Source organism: Malaclemys terrapin, chromosome 7 (assembly GCF_027887155.1).
Source record: "Malaclemys terrapin pileata isolate rMalTer1 chromosome 7, rMalTer1.hap1, whole genome shotgun sequence".
Lineage (NCBI taxonomy): Eukaryota > Metazoa > Chordata > Testudines > Emydidae > Malaclemys > Malaclemys terrapin.
Window position 1 is genome coordinate 20792220 of NC_071511.1, and position 23432 is coordinate 20815651.

The following is a 23432-nucleotide window of genomic DNA, read 5'->3' on the forward strand; positions in this document are numbered from 1 at the left end:
CATGACGTGAAGGAAGATGGAAAAAATTGGGTTTGTTTAGTCTGGAGAAGAAAAGACTGAGAGGGGACATGATAACAGTTTTCAAGATATAAAAGGTTGTTACAAGGAGAAGGGTGAAAAAATTGTTCTCCTTAACCTCTGAGAAGCAATGGGCTTAAACTGCAGCAAGGGCGGTTTAGGTTGAACATTAGGAAAAACTTCCTAACTGTCAGCGTAGTTAAGTACAGGAACAAATTGCTTAAGGAGGTTGTGGAAACTCCGTCACTGGAGGTTTTTAAGAACAGGTTAGACAAACACCTGTCAGGAATGGTCTAGTTATTACGTAGTCCTACCTTGAGTGCAGGCGACTGGACTAGATGACCTCTTGAGGTCCTTCCAGTCCTACAAGTCTATGAGTCTATAAAGGAGTCAACTCCATATGATCCCTTGTATAAAGAAACCTATAGGCCAAAATCAACATTTAGCCACCCTTTCATTAAAGCAACAATAGAAACTTTGGATAGCTTCTTTAGAAAGCCAAGCCCATACCCATCACCTCTAATATCATAGTAGATAATATAAAATGTAACCCCACTAAAAGCCTGGGAAATTTTGACAATTGAGAACTTACAGGTATATCAAAATTCAGGCAACTGTTCAGAGATAAAATATTTAGATTACTTGATGAAATACAACTTGCAAAAGACACCAAAATTCTATTATATCAATGCCTGCAACAGACATTTTTCAACCTCCTTCCACCAAGGCAAACCAAAGTAGAATATTGATGGAATTTGAAAAATTACTCACTCTATCGTTTCTACATCCAGGCTTGCTTTCTGTTCTATACAAAGTAATCGCTAGCTGTTACTTAGAGGAAATAATCATGAAAAGTTGGAAAGTTGATGTAGCATAGACACCAAAACTGAGGAATGGGAGAACAAATGGAGCTATAGTCCCTACACCTCAACAAACACATTAATCAAAAATTACATTAAAATTCTTTATCAGTGGTACTTAACTCCCCATAAAATTAAATGAATTTATAATACAAGGACAGGCAAATTCTGGAGAGCATGTAATGAAATGGGGGGATTTCTCCAGGTACGTTAGATGTGCCCACAAATTAAGACATTTTGGAAAGCCATAAGAGAACTGGGTGTTAGCTCTCAGAAAACCCCTTAGTATTTTTATTAAATTGTCCTGAAAACCCTGCATCTTATAAAAGTCATAAAGAACTGATCACTCATCTCCTGGCTGCTGCTAGAATTACTCTAGCAAGGTGGCGGAAGAGGAGTGACTCCCCTAAAACTATTAACTGGCATCAAAAAGTGTGGGAAATTCCGGAACTAGAAAAACTCACTTATCAAGTCAGAGATCTACAGGAGACAAGCAAAAAAATATATAACTATTTAGAAGTCTGGTAGAACTTTCTGAAATTTGCTGGAAGAGTGGCATCGCCCACCATCAAACCTGATAGTTTGAGAACTTTTTTCAAATCCTAAGGAATCAAGAAACCCCTTCAACAATTGTCAACATTAAACTCAAAGTCAAGATATTAAAGTAAGGAAAATAGATAGGAGGAAGAAGGAGAAAAGCATGATATTGTGTAGAGGGGATACAACTAAGTAACAGATTGTGTATTTAAATGTAAGAAAAATAAAAGTTTGGACCTAAACATGAGATAATGAAAGCTTTTAACTAACTGACAAGACAGAAAAGGAAGACAAAGTAGAAATGCATCAACCACAATATGTGATCAGTAGCACTAAGTTGAAGAAAGCGCCAGGTAGCAGGTCTCATCAATACAACTTTAGGGACTTCTATAGGCCAATTTATAATTGTGTGTTTGTGTATATACAAAGTGTATTTCTATTAATGTTGTAGAATAAGGTTTATAAGATTGCTGTTATAAAAGAATGGATCTGTTAATAAAATAAAACATAAAGGAATCATCTTTAGCATGTGGAGGACAGTCCTGAAAGTCCTCTACTGCGTCCCCATCCTTATATTTCAGTCATAATGATGCTAAAATGAAGGCTCTAATAAAGAACACTTGATTTTGGTTGTTCTTAAGATATTAATTACAGTGTGTGTGAATTTCACATCTGTGCTGTGGGGTCTGCAGGAGTCTTATTTAAGTCCCACTTGGATCCTATTTTGAGGTCTTGGAACTTAGATGGTGCAAAAGCATTGTTCCTGGTCCCTTTGTATGATGGTGTATTTCACCCATTCTCAAGCAGTATAGCACTTGAATTTAAAGTAAACAATGAAGTAGGGAATTTGCAAAGTCTAATGTGGATAAAAATATTTGAGGCCAAATTCTTGGCTGGTGTAACTCCATTGCATTTAGCCCTTGATATTTTCACATATATCTAACATATATCAAGTGTGTATTTATATACTATTCATTGAAATGTGTGTACATGTGTGTCTGTGTATTCCTTTTTTTTCAGTGAAAACACTTTTATTTTTTTAATTTAAACCTACCCCTGCAATGTTGGAAACTGAAACACAGCTGTATGTGTGCAGAACAGCTGGAAAATGAAAGAGTTCAGTCTAGTTTCACTGGGTAAACAGGTGACATGCAAAAAAAAGTAAACCAAACCAACCAGAAGGAAAACTGATCATAAATGATGAAAAAAATTGATTTTTTTCACTTTTAACAATGTATTATAATCGTATTAGTAACAAAAATAAATATTCTTTAAAACTCTTCCTATGAATCCTTCTAGCTCTCCTCCCCACCTGTTTTTGCCACAAGTTTAATCTTATCTTCCCCTTCGGCTTCTAGGTTCTGCATAGCTCCACGCCTCTCTGACCTGATTTTTTATCACATTATACCTTGCCCTCTCCCTCCCCTAATGATGCCAGCCTCTGTGCATTATCCACCCACCCACCCCTACATACAGCTGGCTCCATGTCTTCTTCTACCCTACCCCTCTGATTAGGATATCTTCCCAGCTATTGTGCACCAAGCCTTTATTCTCTGTCCATTCATACGCTCCTTCTGAGATGCTCCCAAGAAATGAGTCAGCAAGAGCAATTTCCCACTGAGTTCTCTCTGTTCTGTGTCTCTGTTGTCTTATTTAAGCTATAACTTCTTCAAAGTAGGGACTGTCTGTATTTTGTGTCTGACACAAGGCTGAGCAGATTATTGGCAGGCACTTAAAAACAATTGAGTGGAGGGATGGTCTGGTAGTTAAGGCTGGGACTCAGGAGATCTGGCTTTAAATCCTACCTCTACCACAGACTTTCTGTTCCGCCTTGAGCAAGTGGCTTAATCTCTCTGTGCCTTGGTTTCCCCATCTGTCAAATGGAGATAATCATGCTTCCTTTCTCAGATCCTTTTTCCTGCCTTGTCTATTTAGGAGATAAGCTCATTGGGGGCAGTGACTGTCCCTTGGTATGTGTTTCCACAGCACAGAACAACACAGTTGGGCTTTGATATTGGTGATATTTAATGCTAATAATTGAGAGTATTTGTTGCTGTGATTAATCATTTTAAATTTTGACATGGTCCTTTTCCCAGTGTTCAAACACCTCTGCTAAAAATGGATCGACATTTTGTTGAAAAGAACTGAATCAGGTTCAGTGCATCCTTTCAAACAGCAGCAGCCCAGGGCCCATCAGAAACCAAGGACAGAGAAGGTAAGAGGGAAATGGATTCAGATCCATTCATAAGTGCATCCGAAGAAGTGGGCTGTAGTCCACGAAAGCTTATGCTCTAATAAATTTGTTAGTCTCTAAGGTGCCACAAGTACTCCTGTTCTTCTTTTTGCGGATACAGACTAACACGGCTGCTACTCTGAAACCATTCATAAGACTGGCATGTGTCTTGAACATTTCCAGTTTTGCAGACTACAATACCACTCCAACCATCTTCCTACACACTCCCACAAACCCAGACCTAGCCCTGTTAGGGAAAAATTCTCCATGTGGTTTCTTCCAGGTTTTGCAGTCCTCAAAATATATTTCTCTCTCTCATTCACATGATCTTCACTGTCATGGCTCAGAGATAGAGTAAGCAGGGAAGCAGCCAAACATTCCTGCCTGAGCTTGGTTGGCTGTGATACAGAACAGGAGGGGCAGGCAGGAGAGGGAGAGGAGGCGGAGGGGAAGGCAGAGGCAGAGAGGATAGGGTGCCAGATGCTTCCATTGACGACAAAACCCTCCGGCCAGCCCCTTTACTTCTGCTTTGGCCAATGAGGTGAGCAGCTTTGGTCGAGCCTCTTTCAAGCCTTCCCCTGCCTTCACTGTGATAACCTCCCTGGCAGTCATGTGATGGGGATATAGTACTACACTAGGGGAGCTAAAGGACACATCAGCAGCCCTGCCACTGCTGTTGCAAATCGGGACCCTGCCTCCAGGCAGTTTTCAAGGACAACAGTTAATAAGCGGCCAGGCCCCCTCCTTAGGAGCGCTGTGGCGTTTGGTGATTGCTGGGGTGTCGCGCTGGTTCTGAATGCCACGAGGAGCTGCTGCCCGCTGGGATATTGCTTGCCTTTGATCTGGGGTGTTTTTTGGGTTTTTTTTTTGGTGTGTGTGTCTGTGCAGAAAAGTTCAGGTAAGGAGTAAAGACACGTTTCTCACCCGCAGGGCGGGGGCAGAACGGTGTCCCGTAGCGTAGAGCATCCTGCCCGCTTGGGGCTGCTGGCCGGGTTAGCACTGCCCGGGGAGCGCGTGGAGCCCCGGGGTCAAGGGAAGGAGATCTCCGGGATCGCTGGGGGGACGGGACATGCTGGAGAGAAGCTCTGGGATCAGCGTTGTGGAGGGGGGAGGAGGAGATCAGGACTTGTTGAAGTGCCGCCGTGCAAAGGGGTGTGTGTGTGGCGGGGGGGACCTTCGTGCCATCCAGTCCCAATGGACTCTGGAAGAGCACACTCCACAAGCTGGTTGTGTTTACACGGACTCCGCTTTCTGCCGGGGGCGGGGGAGCTGGTCGGGCAGGAGCCGGGGCGATGTTTACAACCATATGTTGGCCGGACTGGCAGAGAAGGGACAATTCTCTCTGCCCAGCGCTGAGACCCGCTTCAGTTGCAAGACGGGGCCGGGAATCACCCCTCTCTCAAAGCCAGGAGCCTGCCCGCTCTCTGTCGATGCAATGCGTCCGCAGAGCTGCCCCCCTTTGCCCGCCCACCCTAGACGCGGGGGACTAGCTCTTTGTAGAAGGATAACGAGTAGATGGTTAAAGCCCCCCCCCCACACACACACTCTTTGCACGGGGGTGACGGCACGCGGCGTTGCGATGCATGGATGTGGCTTGCAGAGGTCGGTTGTTTTGTGGCTCCGGACAGGAGCAAAAGGGAGACCCTCAAAGGAGAGCATCGGGCTGCAACGCTCAAGCCCATCTCCCCCTGGCGCGCTGGGAGGCCGGCCGGGGCTGCTCGGGAAGGCGCTGGTGGGGAGCAGGAGGAGGAGGCTGTGTGTGCTCTGCTCGCAGGCTGTTATGGTAATGTTGACAGGAGAAGCAGCGAGGCAGGGTTACTCTCGGTCAAGCAGAGCTCTGGGGCCGAGGAAAGGGCGGGGGGAGCAGTAGCAATGCACTGGGTTCCTTCGCTTCTTCGCCCCGCCAGGTGGGCTAAACACACCCCAAAGGCAACCCCACATCCGGACTCACAGCCTGGCAAGGCCGAGGGGCTCTGAAATGCAGCATCCCCTCTCCCCGCTTTCTGCCCCGTGCAACGAATCAGTGGCAGGGGATCCATTCCCGATTGAGAAATTAGCATAGAAATGCCTGGAACGAATGTGTGATCGGCATGTGTATGCGAGCGAGGCAGCGGATGACTGCTTCTCCAGCGCGGCAGCGGCTGCTGTAGATTAAAGTGTTTCCTCTTTAAGAAGGCAGGGGAAAGTGGAGGAGCTTTTCAGAAGCCTGCTTTCTCCAAAAGGGCTCTGGGGCGTTTGCAAGCAGTGGAATGGGGAAACCACGCGAGCTGGAAAGCATTCTTCTGAGCTTCCTACTAACGCTCAAAAAAACAACAAGGAGTCCGGTGGCGCCTTAAAGACTAACAGATTTATTTGGTCATAAGCTTTCGTGGGTAAAAAACCCCACTTCTTCAGATGCTAATATAGATAACCCTTAGGCTGCCCCCTAACACCACCCCTTTAAAAGTGGCGATCACCATATCATGCTGTATCAAATGCATCCTCTCTTTAGTGCACCTTATAATAATGGAGATATCCCATCTCCTAGAACTGGAAGGGACCTTGAAAGGTCATCGAGTCCAGCCCCCTGCCTTCCTTAGCAGGACCAAGTACTTATTTTGCCCCAGATCCCCAAGTGGCCCCCTCAAGGATTGAACTCACAACCCTGGGTTTAGCAGGCCAATGCTCAAACCACTGAGCTATCCCTCCCCTTGCGGAGGTAATCCTTGGCATGACTACTCTGTATTGTAAAATGGATTGTAAAGAGGCTCCATACCAGGAAAATTACTTTGGAGAACTCATTTCAGTAATGCAGCTCCCAGGCGGCTCATGGGTTTTTCTATTTTAAAAATGCCTTTATATGTTAACTGGCTCCTTTGAAATTTAAGGCCCCCTGTGTTTCAAAGTCACTTTATAGTCAGTTTTATGGCCCAATTGGAGCAGGATCAGGCCCTGACACATTTTTAATCCTCAGAGAAAAGCGATTTCCCTGGAAAATGGTTGTCAGCATATCCACAACTGCTTAGCAAGCACCAATTGGCAAAATATGCTCTTGGTGTTATCAGTTGTGTGATATGATATTTCCTATGATGTTGTAAACATCACCAGGAATAACAGGCTGCTAAATTTCTGCCTATCTTTCAGCAAGCTCTGAGGCCTTGACTCTTGTAATGGTTTCTCTGAAACATTGCTGTACAGCGGCATAGGTGTTCCATCCTTTTATTAGCCAGTCACTAAACAGACAACTGTAAAACAGAACAATGTGACTCTGGCATAACATGCAAGAAAACAAAGCTGAGAACTCTTTCGAAACTTGGAGACCATAGTGCTGCTGTGCACTGTTAATCAGCTGCTACATTTCACCCCAGAGGTGGCTGCATTTCAATGGCATAAGAAGAGAAGCCTCTTTTATAAATAGTTTTGGAATGTTTATGGATGCAAATGTTGTATATAAATGTTAGATATATGATATAAGCATTATTTTGTATTAACCTAACTGGTTCTTGTTTCTTTGCAAATGTCTGGCTTGGGCCATATCTTTAGCCAAGGTATTGAGGGTCTTTTGCTCTTTAGATTGGCAAGTAGTGTGGACATTTTGTCATTGATTTCAGTGGGAGCAAGAATGGCTTCCAGATTGAAATGGACATTTAAGAAATCTTTACAAAAAAACTTTTTTTTTCTATGCTAAGTTTGATGTCACTCAGATACTCACTCTCTCTCTCTCTCTCACACACACACACTCTCTCTCTTGCTCTCTCTCTCTCTTTAGTAAAAATGTCTTGTGTGCAAAATCTTTGTGGTCACAGCAACAGCAGTGAGAGGTTGGAGCTGGAGCAAAATGGGAATAGGCAGGATTTGAAGCCATCTGCCATATGGGAATGCACCCTCCCTTCTGCCCCACATTAAACTGTGGTTATCTCTGCTTTTGAGGCAAGCAAGACATTAATCAGAGAACCCTTTTTGGAAGCAATAAAAGATTCACAGAACCAGATTCTGATCTCTGTTCACTGGTCAGCTCCACTGACTTCTGTTGGAGTAATTGAATTTGCACTGAGATCAAAATCTGATTCGTAGTCCCCTAGGCATATTTCAGGTATGCTGGCAATCACTTTTACCATTAGAAATGATCATAGGCTAAGGTCACAGAACATGGACACTAACCTTTGTTTGAACTTCCTCACTTTGAGCACATGTGAGTATTTCATTATCAGTTTGCAGGAACAGATGACTGACAGTGGGTGCAAACCAGGAAAATGTACAACTTGGCTTTTAATTCCCCTTTCTTCAAAACCACCACCACCCTCCTCCACACATAAACATAAATAAGGAAGCTGTAGCTTTAAGAAGTGTGTTTTTACTTCTGCTTCCTGTGGAAGGTTAATAGACTGATGCTGATGGAGCTTGTGAAGGTTGTTGTGCACTGCATCAGCTATAGATTGAGTGCACAGATTTATTTTTATTTCCTCCTAGAAGACAGAGACAGAGGCAATTTGCAGATCAGGCAGCATAGGTGCCCTGGAGTAATAATAAACATCTCCCACCCTTCCCAAAACTGGACGCTATTGACTATTCATGGCAAAGTGTCTTCAGCACAGCAACACTGCCTGTGGAAAATGAGAGTGTGCAACAAGCCTGACTGGCATTTCCTTCATGCTAGGTCACATGCCTTCTGATTGCCTCTCTCTCTCTCACTCTCAAATACACCCTTATTGACAGATCAAATGATATCTCTCTCTGCAATCCACATACCTTCCACAGAGAGGCGTGTTTTATGATGTACATATGCAGCTCACTGAGCTATCCTTCCCCCCCAGTCACCTTGAGCAAAGCAGAGGACCCAGGGCCAGTGTTCAGCAAAGTCTACACATCTTCATTTTAGCTCCTTAAGGGTTATATTGTGCAGCTGTTAAGCAGTGTTTTCTCAGATAAAACTCCCAGTAAGATTGTTGTGCCTGAATTGAGGATTGCAGGAATTGCATTGCCTTCACAGGGAGTTTCGCCTAAGAGAGAACTGCAAAATAAGCGTCTGAACCTGTAGTTCTTTATTTAAGTGAGTAGTCCCAATGAGTTCAATCAGAATGCTCAAGTGAGTAAGAGGTTGAAGGATCAGGCCCATTGGCCCTACTAAATTGCATGTTCCGAATATAACAAAATGCAGTCACTTGCTGTAGTCACAATGAGTTGAAATCCTACGCAAGAGCTTGATTCCAAGTTCCCAGTTTAGAAGTTGGCACCATGTTTAGATCATCTCAGGGCTGTGTAGCCAAGTGACAGGCAGCGTGGAGTGATGAGGTGACACTAGCACAATCAGCTGGCCTGCCAGCACATGGTAATTAGCCCAGCATGGTGCCAGTCTTATTAAGAGTGATGCAGGTGATGATGACGTTAGCAAACTGATTCATTACATCTGGAAAGGAAAATCGTACTAGTAAATGCTGAAGCACAATAAATATGTTTGGCTCCTGGCAGATTGGTGCTTGCATTATGCTGATTAGCCTATATTTGAATAACTGAGAAAGTTAATAATAAAGTCAATGGAAAGCTATAAGATAAGAAAAGGATTGTGTTCTTTTATGGACCCAAGTTATAAACTTTATTTTTATTTGTTTTTTGGGTGGTAAAAATTTCAACACTTTTTTTTTTTCCATTCCCTTCTTTGGCTCTCTGTTTCCTTGTCAGGGAAAAGATTATAAATGTATTTCCTCTTGCCAGTAATAGTCTGAGGAGGCACTGTAAATCTAAGGAACACATAGTTGTGAAATGATTTCTGAAAGAATTCTTTTGCAAACATGTGGTGCAATCTTGGAAAATGCCAAGGCACTCAGAATCCTTTGGGGGTGATACAGCAATATGAAAGCATGTAGCAACATGTGTTCCCAGTGAAACTGCATGCCATTGACTCTCATTTGAGCTAGAGAGATTTGTAGGTCTTCTAGTGCATGGAGGTGAATGATTAAACCTGATTTCTGACTGTCAATATTTTTGGTCCCTATATTCAGGCTTTCGCTTGAACTTTCACTGTGTGGTATATGCTGGTGGGATATCCGTAACAGATTATCCAGGAATGGTGGATCACTTGCTTCCTGCTGATGAATATTTTTCATCCACAAGATCCCCCGTTGGATACTTTGGGGACATGATGGCCGGTGGGAGGTCATATCAGATGCTGCCCTCACCTGTGTCAGAAGATGACAGCGATTCTTCAAGCTTTTGCTCTTGTTCCAGTCCTGATTCCCAGGTTCTCAGCTCTAGCTATGGAAGCACATCTAGCGCTGAAAGTCAAGATAATATTTTAGACTATTTACTGTCCCAGGCTTCCTTGGGGAACACCCCTGCTTCTTGGTGGGACAAAAGGAGACTTCAACCAGTAGTGAAAGAGGAGTATTTCAGATTGCCTGAGTTCGCAGTGGATACGGAAGATTCTGGACCATTTCAGCCCACACTTGAGGAGATTGAGGAGTTTCTGGAAGAAAACATGGAGTTGGATCTCAAGGAAGGGCCTAAAAGTGAGACCAAGGACTTGAGAGCTTGCAGCCAAGTTTCCGTTGCTTCAGTCCAGCAAAAAGACCATCTGGTACCTAGCGTTAATTTAAAAGAAAGTAAAAGTGAACAATCAAGTAGCTCAACAGAAGGTAGCGATGTTTCAAACGGAGCTCTATCCCTGGAGGGAGGGATACCTGTCATGCTCCAAATTCAGCCTGTACAGATCAAACAAGAGTCAAATACAAGCCCTAGTTCACAAGGACCAGCACAAGAGAATATTAAAATTGCACAGCTCCTAGTCAACATTCAAGGACAGACATTTGCACTTGTGCCGCAGATTGTTCAGTCATCCAATTTGAACTTGTCCTCTAAATTTGTCCGCATAGCTCCAGTCCCTATTGCTGCAAAGCCTATTGGGCCAGGAGGCATGATCCAGGGTCAAACGGGGATCATCATGGGCCAGAAATTTCCAAAGAACCCTGCGGCAGAACTCATTAAAATGCACAAATGTTCTTTCCCTGGCTGTACCAAGATGTACACTAAAAGCAGCCATTTGAAAGCGCACCTGAGGAGACACACAGGAGAAAAACCTTTTGCATGCACGTGGCCCGGTTGTGGATGGAGGTCAGTACTGGGATGCAGTCATACTCTGTATCCAATAAACATATCATTCACTTGACATAATATGCCAGCCAAACAGGTTTGAACCAAGTTCATTTATCAACCATTTTGCTGTTTTCTGAAACCTGTTTGGTTGGTTTTAAAATTAAAACCACTTCTCTTAATGTTAGATAATCCAGGGACTTTGGTGCGTTGAATAGCATAGCATTACTGTTGACATTAACTGTACAAAAGTCTAAAAAAATACCCCAGTGACTGGTATTTCATTTCATAATGGCCAGATTAGACTTGCTACTGCAGGCATTGCTTTGTATATTCATTGGTCCCATTGCAGCATACCATCTCCAATGTACCATTGATGCAAACTAGGATACACAAAGCAAATTGGGTCATTGGAGCATAGTCACTTCATCACTAATACTACGTGGTTGTATGTATTTGTAGATTCAACTACATGGAGGTCAAATACAGTCAGTGAAGGGCTATGAACGACATATATGCTTAATAAGACCCTAATAAAATTTTAAAACATTATAAGCAATTTTGTAATTTCCAGAATAAAATACTAGCTTGGGAATGCTATCTCATTATAGGATATGCTACTCAAATTTAATCTATGTTTATTTTATGTTCTGGTTTAGAAATGTATATTAGTGCCCATCCAGATGTGCTCCTGAGTATTGTACATTTCAAAAGTGAGCATTGGCCTGCTAAACCCAGCGTTGTGAGTTCAATCCTTGAGGGGGCCACTTAGGGATCTGGGGCAAAATCAGTACTTGGTCCTGCTAGTGAAGGCAAGGGGCTGGACTCGATGACCTTTCAGGGTCCCTCCCAGTTCTATGAGATAGGTATAGCTCCATATATTATTTATTATTATAATCAGAAGGGCTGGTTAAAAAATTTCTGTCAAAACTTTTCATCAATGGAAAACGGAGTTTTTGAATAAGTAAAAATTTTCACCAAATTTGTCAGCTTTCCTCTCAATTTTTGATTATTCGTTGGAAAACTGGAAACTGACAAATATTTCTCTTGTGATTAAAAAGTTGAAATTTTCCATGGAAACCCCTTCTCCTCCATTTTTCAATCCGCTCTGGAACCCAGCCAGTTTCTTAACACTAGCAATGAAACATCATACTCTGTGATGAAAACCAAACATCATCTCAAATCCCTCCTGTTAAATTATACCAAAAGTATTCAAAAGACTTGGCAAAAGGAAAAACATCCTGTAGTGCTTTGATGAGCAATGAGTGGTTAGGAAATGTGTCACACTCATTGTGAACTGAAGAGATAACAGGGGAGATATGAGTAAAAATGCAGATATGCGAGATATGAGATCACTAGGGATGGATGAATTTGTTTGAAAGGAAAAGATCTGAACTAGTCTGAATCTTGTCCCTTTCCTCAAACTGATACACTGAGGTTTCCCCATTGCCACTAGGGCTGAGTGGATCATTTGTAGGTAATACTTCCTGTGATCAGTTTCCTCCCTTTTCTAATTCATGGAGGTTCCATGAGCAGATTGCAATTTTCCTTAATTTATTTGCTACCAATGAAATTTTTCACAAGCTTTGTTTACTTCCAGCCTTGCGATTCAAAATGAACTGAAATTCGACTGTGTCACTCAGATGTGATTGGTCACATAAATCACATGGCATTTTTCCATGCTCTCATTGCATGAGCATAGTCCTATAGTTCTATTTGGCTTTCAGTGTCAATGCTTGCAAGGAGCATATTTAAGATTTGCTTTTCGCTAGCATCTGTGCAAACTTAACGCTTGCTTTCCATGAGCCATGATACTAGTGAAACTTGATTGTCCAAATTTTCGTGGAAAGGGAACAAAACAAAGGGTTGAAATGTGGCCAGAATTTAATTTCTTTAAAAAGCTGAATGAGTGTTTGTGGGAAATTGATTTGCAGTATTCAGCTAACCACCAGTGACAATGATCCTGATCCAGGCATATTTGAGGTCAGAAGGTGACTTGTCAGGGCTCAGATTCTGCCTCTCTCTGATTTCCCATTGATTTCAGCAGTCCAAGATCAGACCTCAGGAGTCTGTTTGTGAATTGTTCTTTTGTGGATGATCTTCTGTGGATGTATCTTATGAGAACACTGGTATTTTCCAGAATGTCAGTCAAAGGTGAATGATTAGGAATATCTATGCAGCAATATGGTCTAATGTTCTCTTGGATGCCTTCCATGGAGTGACACCAAGGGTGAGTTTAGCCTCTGTATGTACACAACCTTACAAGGGTTAAAGTCTAGTGTGAATGGTGCCTAGCAACAGTACCACAAGGGCAATGGAAGGGCATGTAAAGAGAAGTACTGATCCAGATGGTGAGTGCATCTAGAACCTGTAATTTAAAGAGCCAACTGCGTGGACAGCCACAACTCTTTATGGGCAGAAGCCCAGTAGAGGCTAGGGATTAAATAACTTCCATACAAAAAAGGCTTGTTTCTGGCAGTTGGATGTTTTTCCAAACCCGTCGTTGTGATTGAATCTTTGCATTTAGCATGACTGAGAGCATAAGCCAGAACCCTGGATCCAAATGCCCCATAACTTTGAATGAGTTCTGATCCCAGTTTGAAATTTTTCAGCTGGGGCCCATCACTAACATAGACGAAGGAGGGGGCAGACTTTCAAAGGGGCTGTTTCCCTCTATCACAAATCTCTTAGAATAAGCTTGAGATTCCAGCACTCCCATGTGTTCTTCTCAGACATCAAAGTCAGATCTGCAGTGACATGCCATAGCCAGAGCCAAGTGAGCACTGAATTACACAGTCCCCTTTCATCAGTAAAGCATGTTTACCTTTTCCAGAAGTTCAGGGAGAGCTGTGAGCTCACATGACTAAGTCAAGTACATCTGGAGTCTGTTCTTAGTATTATATCATCCCAAATGAATTTATGCACTGAGATGCTGCTGCTGGTTTCTTCCACGTTCTTTTCCGTGTGTGTATGGTGTATTTCTTTTTCAACAAAATGAACTTAAAATCGGAGTTAATGGAAAATAACAATTTAGAAAAATGCTGCTTGGTATAATTTGAGTCATAGCGTTTAGCTGCGGGTGGGGTGGCGGGGGAGAAGCTTTTCCTTCTTCCTGTATGGGCAGAACAGCTGAACTAAAACAAACTCCCAACCAACCCTGTGTAAGCTTTAAGTGTAGCAAAGCAAAGTGATGAGCAAGGTTAAACTTTTGCAAGCCGCATACAGCGTGGGATTCCCAAGTTCCTTTCTGAAGCTGACTACTACCAACTTTTGCCCCTCCGTCACAGAAAGCGAGAGCTGCTCTTTTCAGTCTTAAGCAGTATGCAAACAGCAGAGTACAGAAACTGCCAGTGACCCATTTAGTCCAGTATCCTGTTGTACCGGTCAGAGCATTGATCCATGTCAGACTAGGTTACACCTTAGGTTCATCTATGTCAGTGGTTCTCAAAGCCGGTCCGCCGCTTGTTCAGGGAAAGCCCCTGGTGGGCCAGGCCAGTTTGTTTACCTGCCATGTCCGCAAGTTCAGCCGATCGTGGGTCCCACTGGCCGCGGTTTGCCACTCCAGGCCAATGGGGGCTGCAGGAAGCGGCGCGGGCCGAGGGATGTGCTGGCCGCCCTTCTCGCAGCCCCCATTGGCCTGGAGCGTCGAACTGTGGCCAGTGGGAGCTGCGATCATCCGAACCTACGGATGCGGCAGGTAAACAAACTGACCCGGCTCGCCAGGGGCTTTCCCTGAACAAGCGGCGGACCAGCTTTGAGAACCACTGATCTATGTTAGTGGCTACTGCCTGCCACTGCTGAGAAAGGCAAAACCATGAAACTCACACCTGAATTTCAGTATCTTATTTGGGAAATTTGGTGAAGACAGATGCAAGCTACTGCACTTCGGAAGGAAGAGTTTAAAGGGCTTGTAAACCATGCTGATGAGTCTGAGTTAGCTGTAACTTCTCAGGAAGATGATCTTGGCAATGATATAGTATAGGCAAGTTGCTGGAGTTGCCTGCTCAGGGCACCACAATGGCCCCAAAATGGGAATAAGATTCTTGGGGCTGATTATCATTTACACCGTATAAAGCCGTGGCTGTGCTAAAGGAAGCTTACTGTATGAGGCTGTGTATTTCCTGAGCACACAGTGCGTTACAGGACACAAAGAAAGTTCAGGTGCTGTAACTCCAGCAGGAGGTGGATGGGGGGAGGAGATCCCTGTGAGGATTCCCTCGTAGAGATAGATCCCTCACAACATCCTGTTAGGTAGGAGACTTTTCCTTCCAACTTACAAGGCCACAAGGCTCAAGCCCAAGCTTCTTGGATCCCCAGGGACACCCGGGAGGCCCGGGGCATCCACACAGAGACTCTGTACTTCTGCTCTGGCCCTCATACAATGTGTTGTTTCCCCATCCCTCTACCATATTCCAGCCCCTCCTCCCTCAATCTCTACCCCCTGCCCTAGCTGGCATCCCCAGAATGGCATAGAGGCTTCTGCAGGGTCTTGAGGACAGGGAAAGGTGCCGTGGAAATGGTTGAGCCTTTCTTCTGCAAGGGAAAGGGAGATGTGCCTGAAGAACCTCTGTGTTTGGATCTTGCGGTCACAATGTGGGCCATTATTGTTCTTTACCGTGTGTACCCCAGTAGCTCTCGGGATTGGGGCCACGTTGTGGGCATTGCCCCTGCCTGTTTCATAGGAGTGGTACAGAAAGGGCTAGTTGGATGCTCCCTTTCCTATAATACAAGACAAAGAAGAGCTAGGGCACACAGTGAAATTTAAAAGGCAACAGAAAGAAGCTACTTTATTATGAAACTTCTAGTTAACTGATGGAACTGGAATGTGGAGGAGTCAGACTAGATGATCATAATTGTGCTCTCTGAATCTCCTTCTTCTCTGGGTTCCAGAGTTTTTTAAACAACATTGTAGTAAATGCCTTGTCATCACAGCTGTTACACCAACTGCGGAGCTACTTTATTTCTGAATTCAGAGGGAAACTGTGAAGGGCTGACCCTCCCAAGTCCCTGGCAGCCTTTGAAATAAATCCCTCAGGTGGAAAATACTCTCACCTGTTCCTGAAGTGGGAATTCTAACAAGATGCAATCACTCCCTTACAAGATATGTCTCCCTTGAGCAGAAGCTGACAGTCTGGCTAAATAGTGTGATTCAGCTCCCTGACTGAAGCCAGCAGGTAGAGTGGAAGGAAGGCAACAAACTCAGTGTCATTCTGCATTTATGGGGCTACATTCATCCTTGGCCCATCTCCATCAAGTGCAGGGGAATAACAAGAGGGGTGAATTTGGCTCCTTGTGTTTGTGTGAGATTTCCAAACGGCCTCTGTCTTTATTTGGGAGGAGCTGTTATTTCTTAGGTGCTGGGATCATAAAATTTGGGCTGGTTATTCGTAAGTGGTGCCTCTTTTGCATTTGCTACCTGCTTGAATTTGGAATTCCATCAATTTTTTTAGACTGTAAGGTGAGACGGGACCTTTACGATCATTTAGTCCGATCTCTGCATATCGCAGGCAATAGAATTCTACCAGTTTCCCGTTCTAACTTTTGGGTTGTTGTTTTTTTTGTAAACACAGGGGGAGAGAGAGGGGTTTATTTCTGTGGGCCCAGTAAGGTGATCTTTCCATGAATGCTGGGTAACAGCATTGCAACATTCTTACTTCTTCAATTAAGGGCTTCGTTATGAGGCTAAGTGTATTTTTATCATATTAACTCACATTAGCTTCCAAGGCTCACGTATCACACACATCTCTGACATATGACTCCCTCCCCTCTCCCTTGGTGCAATTGCCAGAGACCCATTGCAGTTGTCTTGCTCTGAGCTTGTTTCAGGACCCTCCATCCCACTATTCCTTGTGTTTTATAATGATATTGACACCTGGATGAGGCAGCCCTGTATTTTCCGGCTCCTGCCTCTGCCTTGAGGATTGCTCTGTGTTTGTGTCTCAAGGACTCCTTTCCTGAGGTGGATTTCTCTTCCACCTGAGAAAGTGACTACCTTCCCTGGCAAACAAATCAGTTCCTTGTCCAACATGTCTGATCCCATGTCTGTCAACTTGCCACTGTGATATCTTGGTGAGGTCCTAGCAGCTCTCAGTCTGCGAAGTTCTGTACAGTGTATGCTGTCCTTCCTTTTCTCGCCTGTTGAGTTGCTCTGAAAAGTTTCTCAGAGTCCTATGAACTCATGGTTCTTAAAGATAATTCCTTTAAGGACACTGCATCAGGGCCAGCCCAATGAAGGAGTTTCACGAGCAGTTCATGGTCATGTCAGTGTTCCAGGCTCTGGTCATGGCTGGGTACCCACTGCTGGCAAGGGCTAGCAGTTTAGAGAGAGAAGTGTTCGCAGGTGCAGATGGGCCCAAATTCAGCCCTGGATCACAACACTCAAGAACTTTTGGAAAGTTTGGATCCTTAGCAAAATCTAAACTATCCACTCGGTAGTGGACAGTGGAATAAAAACTTAGAATAAAAAAAAAATTCCTAAATCCAAACATTTGATCCTGACCATCAACTGGTAGCATGGGATCATCTCTAGTTGCAATTTTAATGTATTTTCTTGCATGAAGGGTTTAGAGTGTGAGCGGTAAAGTCTCTTTCCACCTCAAATGGTGCTCTTTATTTCCCCTCCAGAAATATAGTATATTTACACAAGTGGTGGTGTGATGTTTTTGTTCCACAAATGCACATTTTCCCACAGGTCCTTTCCTCTGTTTATTCAGCAAACATTCATGACTTCATGTATTTATTGTAAATAAACAGCTGATATCGTTTCTTGAGAACTCTTTTTCTGTACCACTCTTTGGTAGTGTTCTGGCAACTCACACTCATCATCCTTTGTTGGACAGCAGTTCTGCATGCATCCAGAAGGAACTGTCTTAGCACGACATTGTTAACACTTGGGCTCCCAGCACTGGGATGGGCTAGAAATAGCACCAACCCAGCTGCTCAGTCCCAAGGATTAGCTGGTTTATCTGAGTTTAAAGTGGGCCTCTGAGATTCACAATGGCTATTTGGGGACTATTCCTTGGCAGTTGCGGGTGGGAGATGTCTAAAAATAAAATGATATTGGGGAATCTAATTTTGGTAACTGAGGGCCAAATCCTTATCTCCATTTGTACCAGTGTAAATCCAGAGTAGCTGCAGTGTAGTCAATGGAGTCATTCTGGATTTATTCCAATATAACTGTGAGCAGGAATTGACAGTGAGACATTAATAGCCCTTTATTTAATCATTCGGGAGAGAAGAAGAAAGGCCAAATTCTTAGGTCAATTCAATAAGCCAAGTGGCTTCAGAGTAAGTATGGCTGACTCTGCCTGGGAGTCCCTCGCATAGTATCTGGCCACAGTCTCACAAACTAGTCGTGATTGAGGATATTGCTGTTCCTCCAGCATTCTGAGCATGCCAAGCTGAGACTGGCAGAAGCCTTAGCTTTGGAGCATTGGTGGTGGTCTCTGCTCAGGAGAGGCCCAGAACTGGAGTTTAAGGAAGATGCTGTGGGTTAGAATTGATGTGCATTGGCAGAGCTTTGGGAGGTTTGGGATTGGAATAGCACGGGGTGCTGCAGGTCAGTAGTGATGATGCAATAGCCGGGTTGTGTGTATGTGTAATCAGGGATTAGGGTAAAGCTTATACACTGGTAACCCCTTTAGGGCCTGTCTCCAGTCAGTGCTATCAGTTATGTGAGCACCAAAGAATGATGCAATGAAGTGGGTAGTGTATTACTGCTGCCCTCTGCTGGATAGAATGAGAACTGCTCCAGTGTATGTCATGGGCCTTATACTGCTGACAGATTCTCCTTTAGCTTAAGTGTTTGGGCTTCTGCGGCAGGAGGACTTGAGTTCTATCCCCGCTGCTGTCATGAAGTTCCATGCATGCAGCATGGGCCATGGAAAAGTAACAATGACATAAAAGAATTAGCAGCAAAAATCTGAAGAGGTTTTTCTTTTCTAAACCTCTGCTTGCAGGTTCTCCAGATCAGATGAGCTCTCCCGGCACAGACGCTCCCACTCTGGAGTGAAACCTTACCAGTGTCCTGTCTGCGAGAAGAAATTTGCTCGAAGTGACCACTTATCCAAACACGTCAAGGTGCACCGGTTCCCTAGAAGCAACCGCTCTGTGCGCTCAGTGAACTGATTGGTCCCGCCTACCCCTTGCCACCCGTCCATCGCAGAACAGCCGACAACAGCACTTTGCTCACTATATTTCTTGCGATAATTTATTTGTCTCCATAGAACAGTCAGCGCTGTTACTTCACACTACCACCTCTGAATGTTTTGTGTCCTACAAACATAATTTGAGAACAAAGTTCTTTTGGGGGAGGGTGGGGTGGGTTTTTTATTAATATTATTATTATTATTATTATTATTATTATTTTATTATTTTATTTTCATTTCCTTCTATCTTTCCCTTTGCTGCTGCTTCTTTTTGGAAATTACAGTGTTTTATTTTTAGCTGTTTTCTGCTGCACAAGGCAAATTTATGGGCTACTTGCTGCTAGTTAATTATAGTCCTGGCATTCCTGAGGGCTTTGCTCATGTACAGGGCCATTCATTGTGAGTTTTTATTAAGCTGGTCTATTTGTCCAGTTTGGAAACAGTAAATTCCTTTTGAAATGAAAACAGCTCCTTTGTTTTTCAGTCGCCTGAGCCAAGGATTTGTGGGGGCAGGCAAAAGGAGGAGGAGGAACGGTTGGGAGGTGGGGAGTAGTGGGATTGGAATTGGTGTCCCTGATTTCGCTAACACACCATCCTTCAGTGGTCCTTGCTGTTCATAACTTGGTCGGCAAATCTCGTGCACCCGGAAACTGGAACTGACAATGTCTGTAAAACAAAAACCCAAACGCTGAGGCCAGATTAAACGGGCTGGAATAAAGGCCTTTCACTGTGGATCAGTGTAAACTGCCTGTGTGCCTTCCATCTTATGTGGCCAATGTGTTGAGCGTAGGGAGATGCCTACATATTTAAGGAAACAGTGATTACTCCTTGGCTCTGACTGAAACTACTCTCTTCACTATCAGGAGTGTTGTTGGTTAGAGCAGGGGGGACTGGATGTCAGGACTCCTAGTTTATATTCCTGGCTCTGCTGTCATCTCATGGTGTGACATTGGGCAAGCACCAATCCTGAAAGGTGCTGGGTGGGCATCTTTAACTCCCCCTGACTTCAGCAGATGCCTAGCAGACTTGGGCCCTGAAACGCTTCATAGCTTGGTTCCCCCATCTGTACAATGAGGATAATAATACTTATATCCCACCCAGGAGAGATTGTGAGGCGTAATTAATGTCTGTAAAGCACTTTGAGATCCTTAGCTGATGGGGATCTTTAAGTGCAAAGCATTATTTTATTATTAACAGCCATGTCAGAGCTCCACGCAGCTGGGGTATGAAGGGGTGGGAACAGTAGCCAGTAGAAACAAATACATATGATAGCTACCTAAGTGGCTAAGAAGGAAATTTTAAACAATAATCAGATGGTAGCAGCAACGATACTATGTTTGTGTTTCTTGTTTTGTTTTGTTTTTTTAACTCTGCTGATTGTAGGAATCTTCAGAATACAATAGAATTCAAAAATCAAAGACGATTATATAAAGGATATTGCATTTCCTTTCCACTCACAGATGGCATCTGTCTGTCTTCTTGTCAGCCAAATGGGAAATAAAACACTGCAATTCTCACATTAGGCGGTAGAAGTGGAGAACATACTGTATGTAAGAACAATAGAGCTAAAACGACCTTATTTTAGGAATGCATTCCTTTTGTCCTCTAGAAATTAATATAAATGAACTATCTTTTGTTGACTGGTTTATCTCACATCCTATGAATGTATGTAAATAAAACTGTACATAGATGCATATCTATATAAAATATCTTTTAATAACATATCAAAATTTGTGTAAATTGGAAACAAAAATCTCTATAAAGCCAGTGTACGTAAGTTACAATTCTGTATATTTTCTTTTGTTCTTCATAAAATATATTTACTTTGACAATAAAATGAAAATGGAAATTTTAAATCCCTTTTGAAATGATTTTTTCCCCAATCATGGTTGAGAGAAGAAATTAGTTCTTGCGTTTTGTTTCACCTGGACATAACTTCTTAGGTATGGGGTGAAAGGGTGAGGCTGGAGTTCGTCCACAGTTAACTTCAGAAGCTTTTGTGATCCTGATAGGCCCAAAGTTAACACTAGTGATGTTTGCTCTGCTTCATGTGACAGGCATAGGACCAATATTCAGCAGGGATCAGAGCTCAGAAATTATTGGGGGTCCTGAGACGTTTCTGTTCCCCCTTCTATTCTATTTAAGTTTTCATGCCATGCCTGTCAGTCACTGTGGTGCCCTCTGTGTAGGGTGACCAGATGTCCCGTTTTTAAAGGGACAGTCCCATTTTTGGGGACTTTTTCTTATATAGGTGCCTATTACCCTCCACCCCCTGTCCCATTTTCTCACAGTTGCTATCTGGTCACCCTACCTCTGTGGTATCTGACTGCCATGGAACATGTTTGCAGTGCAAATGTGGTTAACGAATGAAAAGCTAACAGGGCTCAAGGCAGTAGGGTCTAATGGTTAGTGTGTAAAACGAGGACTCAGGGCTGCAGGGTTCTAGTCGTGGCTCTGTCAATAGCTCACTGTGTGACCCAGGGCAAAGTACTGAACCACTCTATGCCTCAGTTTCCTCATCTATAAAATGGGCATAATGATACACCACAGAAATATTGCAGGGAGTTAATTATGTTTATAAGATGAAAGGTGCTAAAGAAGAGCCAGGGATTATTAGTAGTAATAATAGTCATAGGGCTAGACTGTGAAATTAAGCAGCCAGTAGGAAAATCCTGCGTGACATAACACAGATTTAATTGCTAATTCATTTTGGTCTGATTTTCTTGTGAAAGCCCCATATCCAACAGAATGGTACATGAGATCTGAAAGCCCTCCATGGGTCTGGGGAGGAAGACAAATTCTGTCCTGCTTTCTACTCCTCTTTCACAGAATTGGGGCATAACATTTGCTGCTCTCATGTTCTGCACAGGAGGACACCTGTACTGCCTGGAGTCTGTCTGTCTGTCTTTTCACCATTTGAGGAGGAAATCAAAGATGTATTTCCTGTCAGCATTGTGTCTGCATCTATGCAGGACCTGCTATGCGGGGTCAGACCAGTGGTCCACATAGTCCAGAAACATATCCCTAGCAACAGGGATAGCTCTATGTTTTTTGCCACCCCAAGCACAGCAGTCAGGCAGCCCTCAGAGTGACCGGTAGGCCGCCCCCCCCCGCGGCTTGCTGCCCCAGGCACGCGCTTGCTGCACTGGTGCCTGGAGCCGCCCCTGCCTAGCAATGTCTAATACCAGGCTAACAAGCATTTAGGGACAGTGTATATTATTTTCCTGACCCACAGGTTACTCCACCAAAACATACTGACATATGACCCAAGTCTTTCTATAACTTTGATGGTGATCTTACAGAATCCTTGCATGACCAACAACATAGCTCAGGAATGTATCAAACCAGGTTCCATTCTCCAGTGTGTGTTGTTAACTCATAAAATGTGGCAAGATCAGAGTCCTAAAAGCACTAGACTGCTGGTTGCGTGCAGGCTTTGAATAGTAAACATTCACCTTTCCCATCTCCTCTCTTTACAGACGTTATATATTAAACCAGTTACTTTATATTAACAAACACCACAATCTCATCCCCATCTTCCTTGTAGTTCTGATATGAATATAACTTTGCAATCTACTCTAAAATGAACTGGAAGTAGAAATTCTTATGCCACTGCAGTAGAAGGTACTGTATTTAAAGCAGAACTGGAGTTATTAAAAAAACCTACTATTAGAACAGAGCAAAAGTGAACATTTTTTAACCCTAGTCTGGGTCCCGTTGCAACCTGGAATATTTTGTTTTCCGTTAAATGGCATTTTTCCCCTTTAAAAAAAAAAAGTGTATACATTCAAAAATGTGCCTGATTGTTAGGCAAATGGATATCTGTCCAAAAGAAATTTGAAAAATTTGAAATCTTTTCTCAAAAATAGGGCCGTTTATGGGGGGCAAGTTGTGCCATTATTGAGTGAAAGTTTATAATGTTTCAGGGGTTTGTCATGAAAATTGGACAATTTTTGAAAATTCCAAATGAAGCTTTTGAATTTTACATAGACTTACTTGCATACATCCACCTGTCGTGGACATAGGCCCTGATCCAGTAACGCACTTATGCACGTATTTAACTTTAGATACCTGAGTCGAAGATAATAGGACTACCTATAGGCTTGAATTTAAACATATGCTTAAATTCTTAGGTGGATTGGGACCATAACTGGAGACACCTTCACCATGTCCCTTATTCAATAAAGCATCTCTATTCAGCAAAACACCGAAACATGTAACCTTTATGCACATGCTTAATTCCTATTGACTTCAGTCATCTATAGTTGCAGCCTAGAAATATAAATAAATTACATATTGACCCTACCATAAATCTATAGGATGATTATCATGATCCCAAGGTTTGTATGCGTCTCTAAAATATTTTAATGGCCATTTTTGGTTGCTGTCATCTTAATTTCTTCAGAGTTAAGCAGAAAAAAACGCATTACATGATAGAAGGTAAGAAATGAAGTCTGATAAAGTCAAATGCAGGTGGGGCATAGCCATAACAATAAATAGAGGTTGACATGAACACGCTTGACATACAGGTCTGTCTCATCTTACGCTGGGGTTATGTTCCACAGTCACGTT

General features: G+C 43.3%; 1 protein-coding gene across 1 annotated transcript; it reads left to right on the plus strand.

Annotated features, from left to right (window-relative positions):
• Positions 1-4284: 4284 nt before the first annotated feature.
• On the plus strand, positions 4285-19027 carry KLF15 (KLF transcription factor 15). Its single transcript, XM_054034950.1, has 3 exons — positions 4285-4546; positions 9627-10734; positions 18672-19027. The coding sequence occupies exons 2-3, from the start codon at positions 9692-9694 to the stop codon at positions 18838-18840; spliced, it is 1212 nt and encodes a 403-aa protein (XP_053890925.1). The 5' UTR covers positions 4285-4546; positions 9627-9691; the 3' UTR covers positions 18841-19027.
• Positions 19028-23432: the final 4405 nt, after the last annotated feature.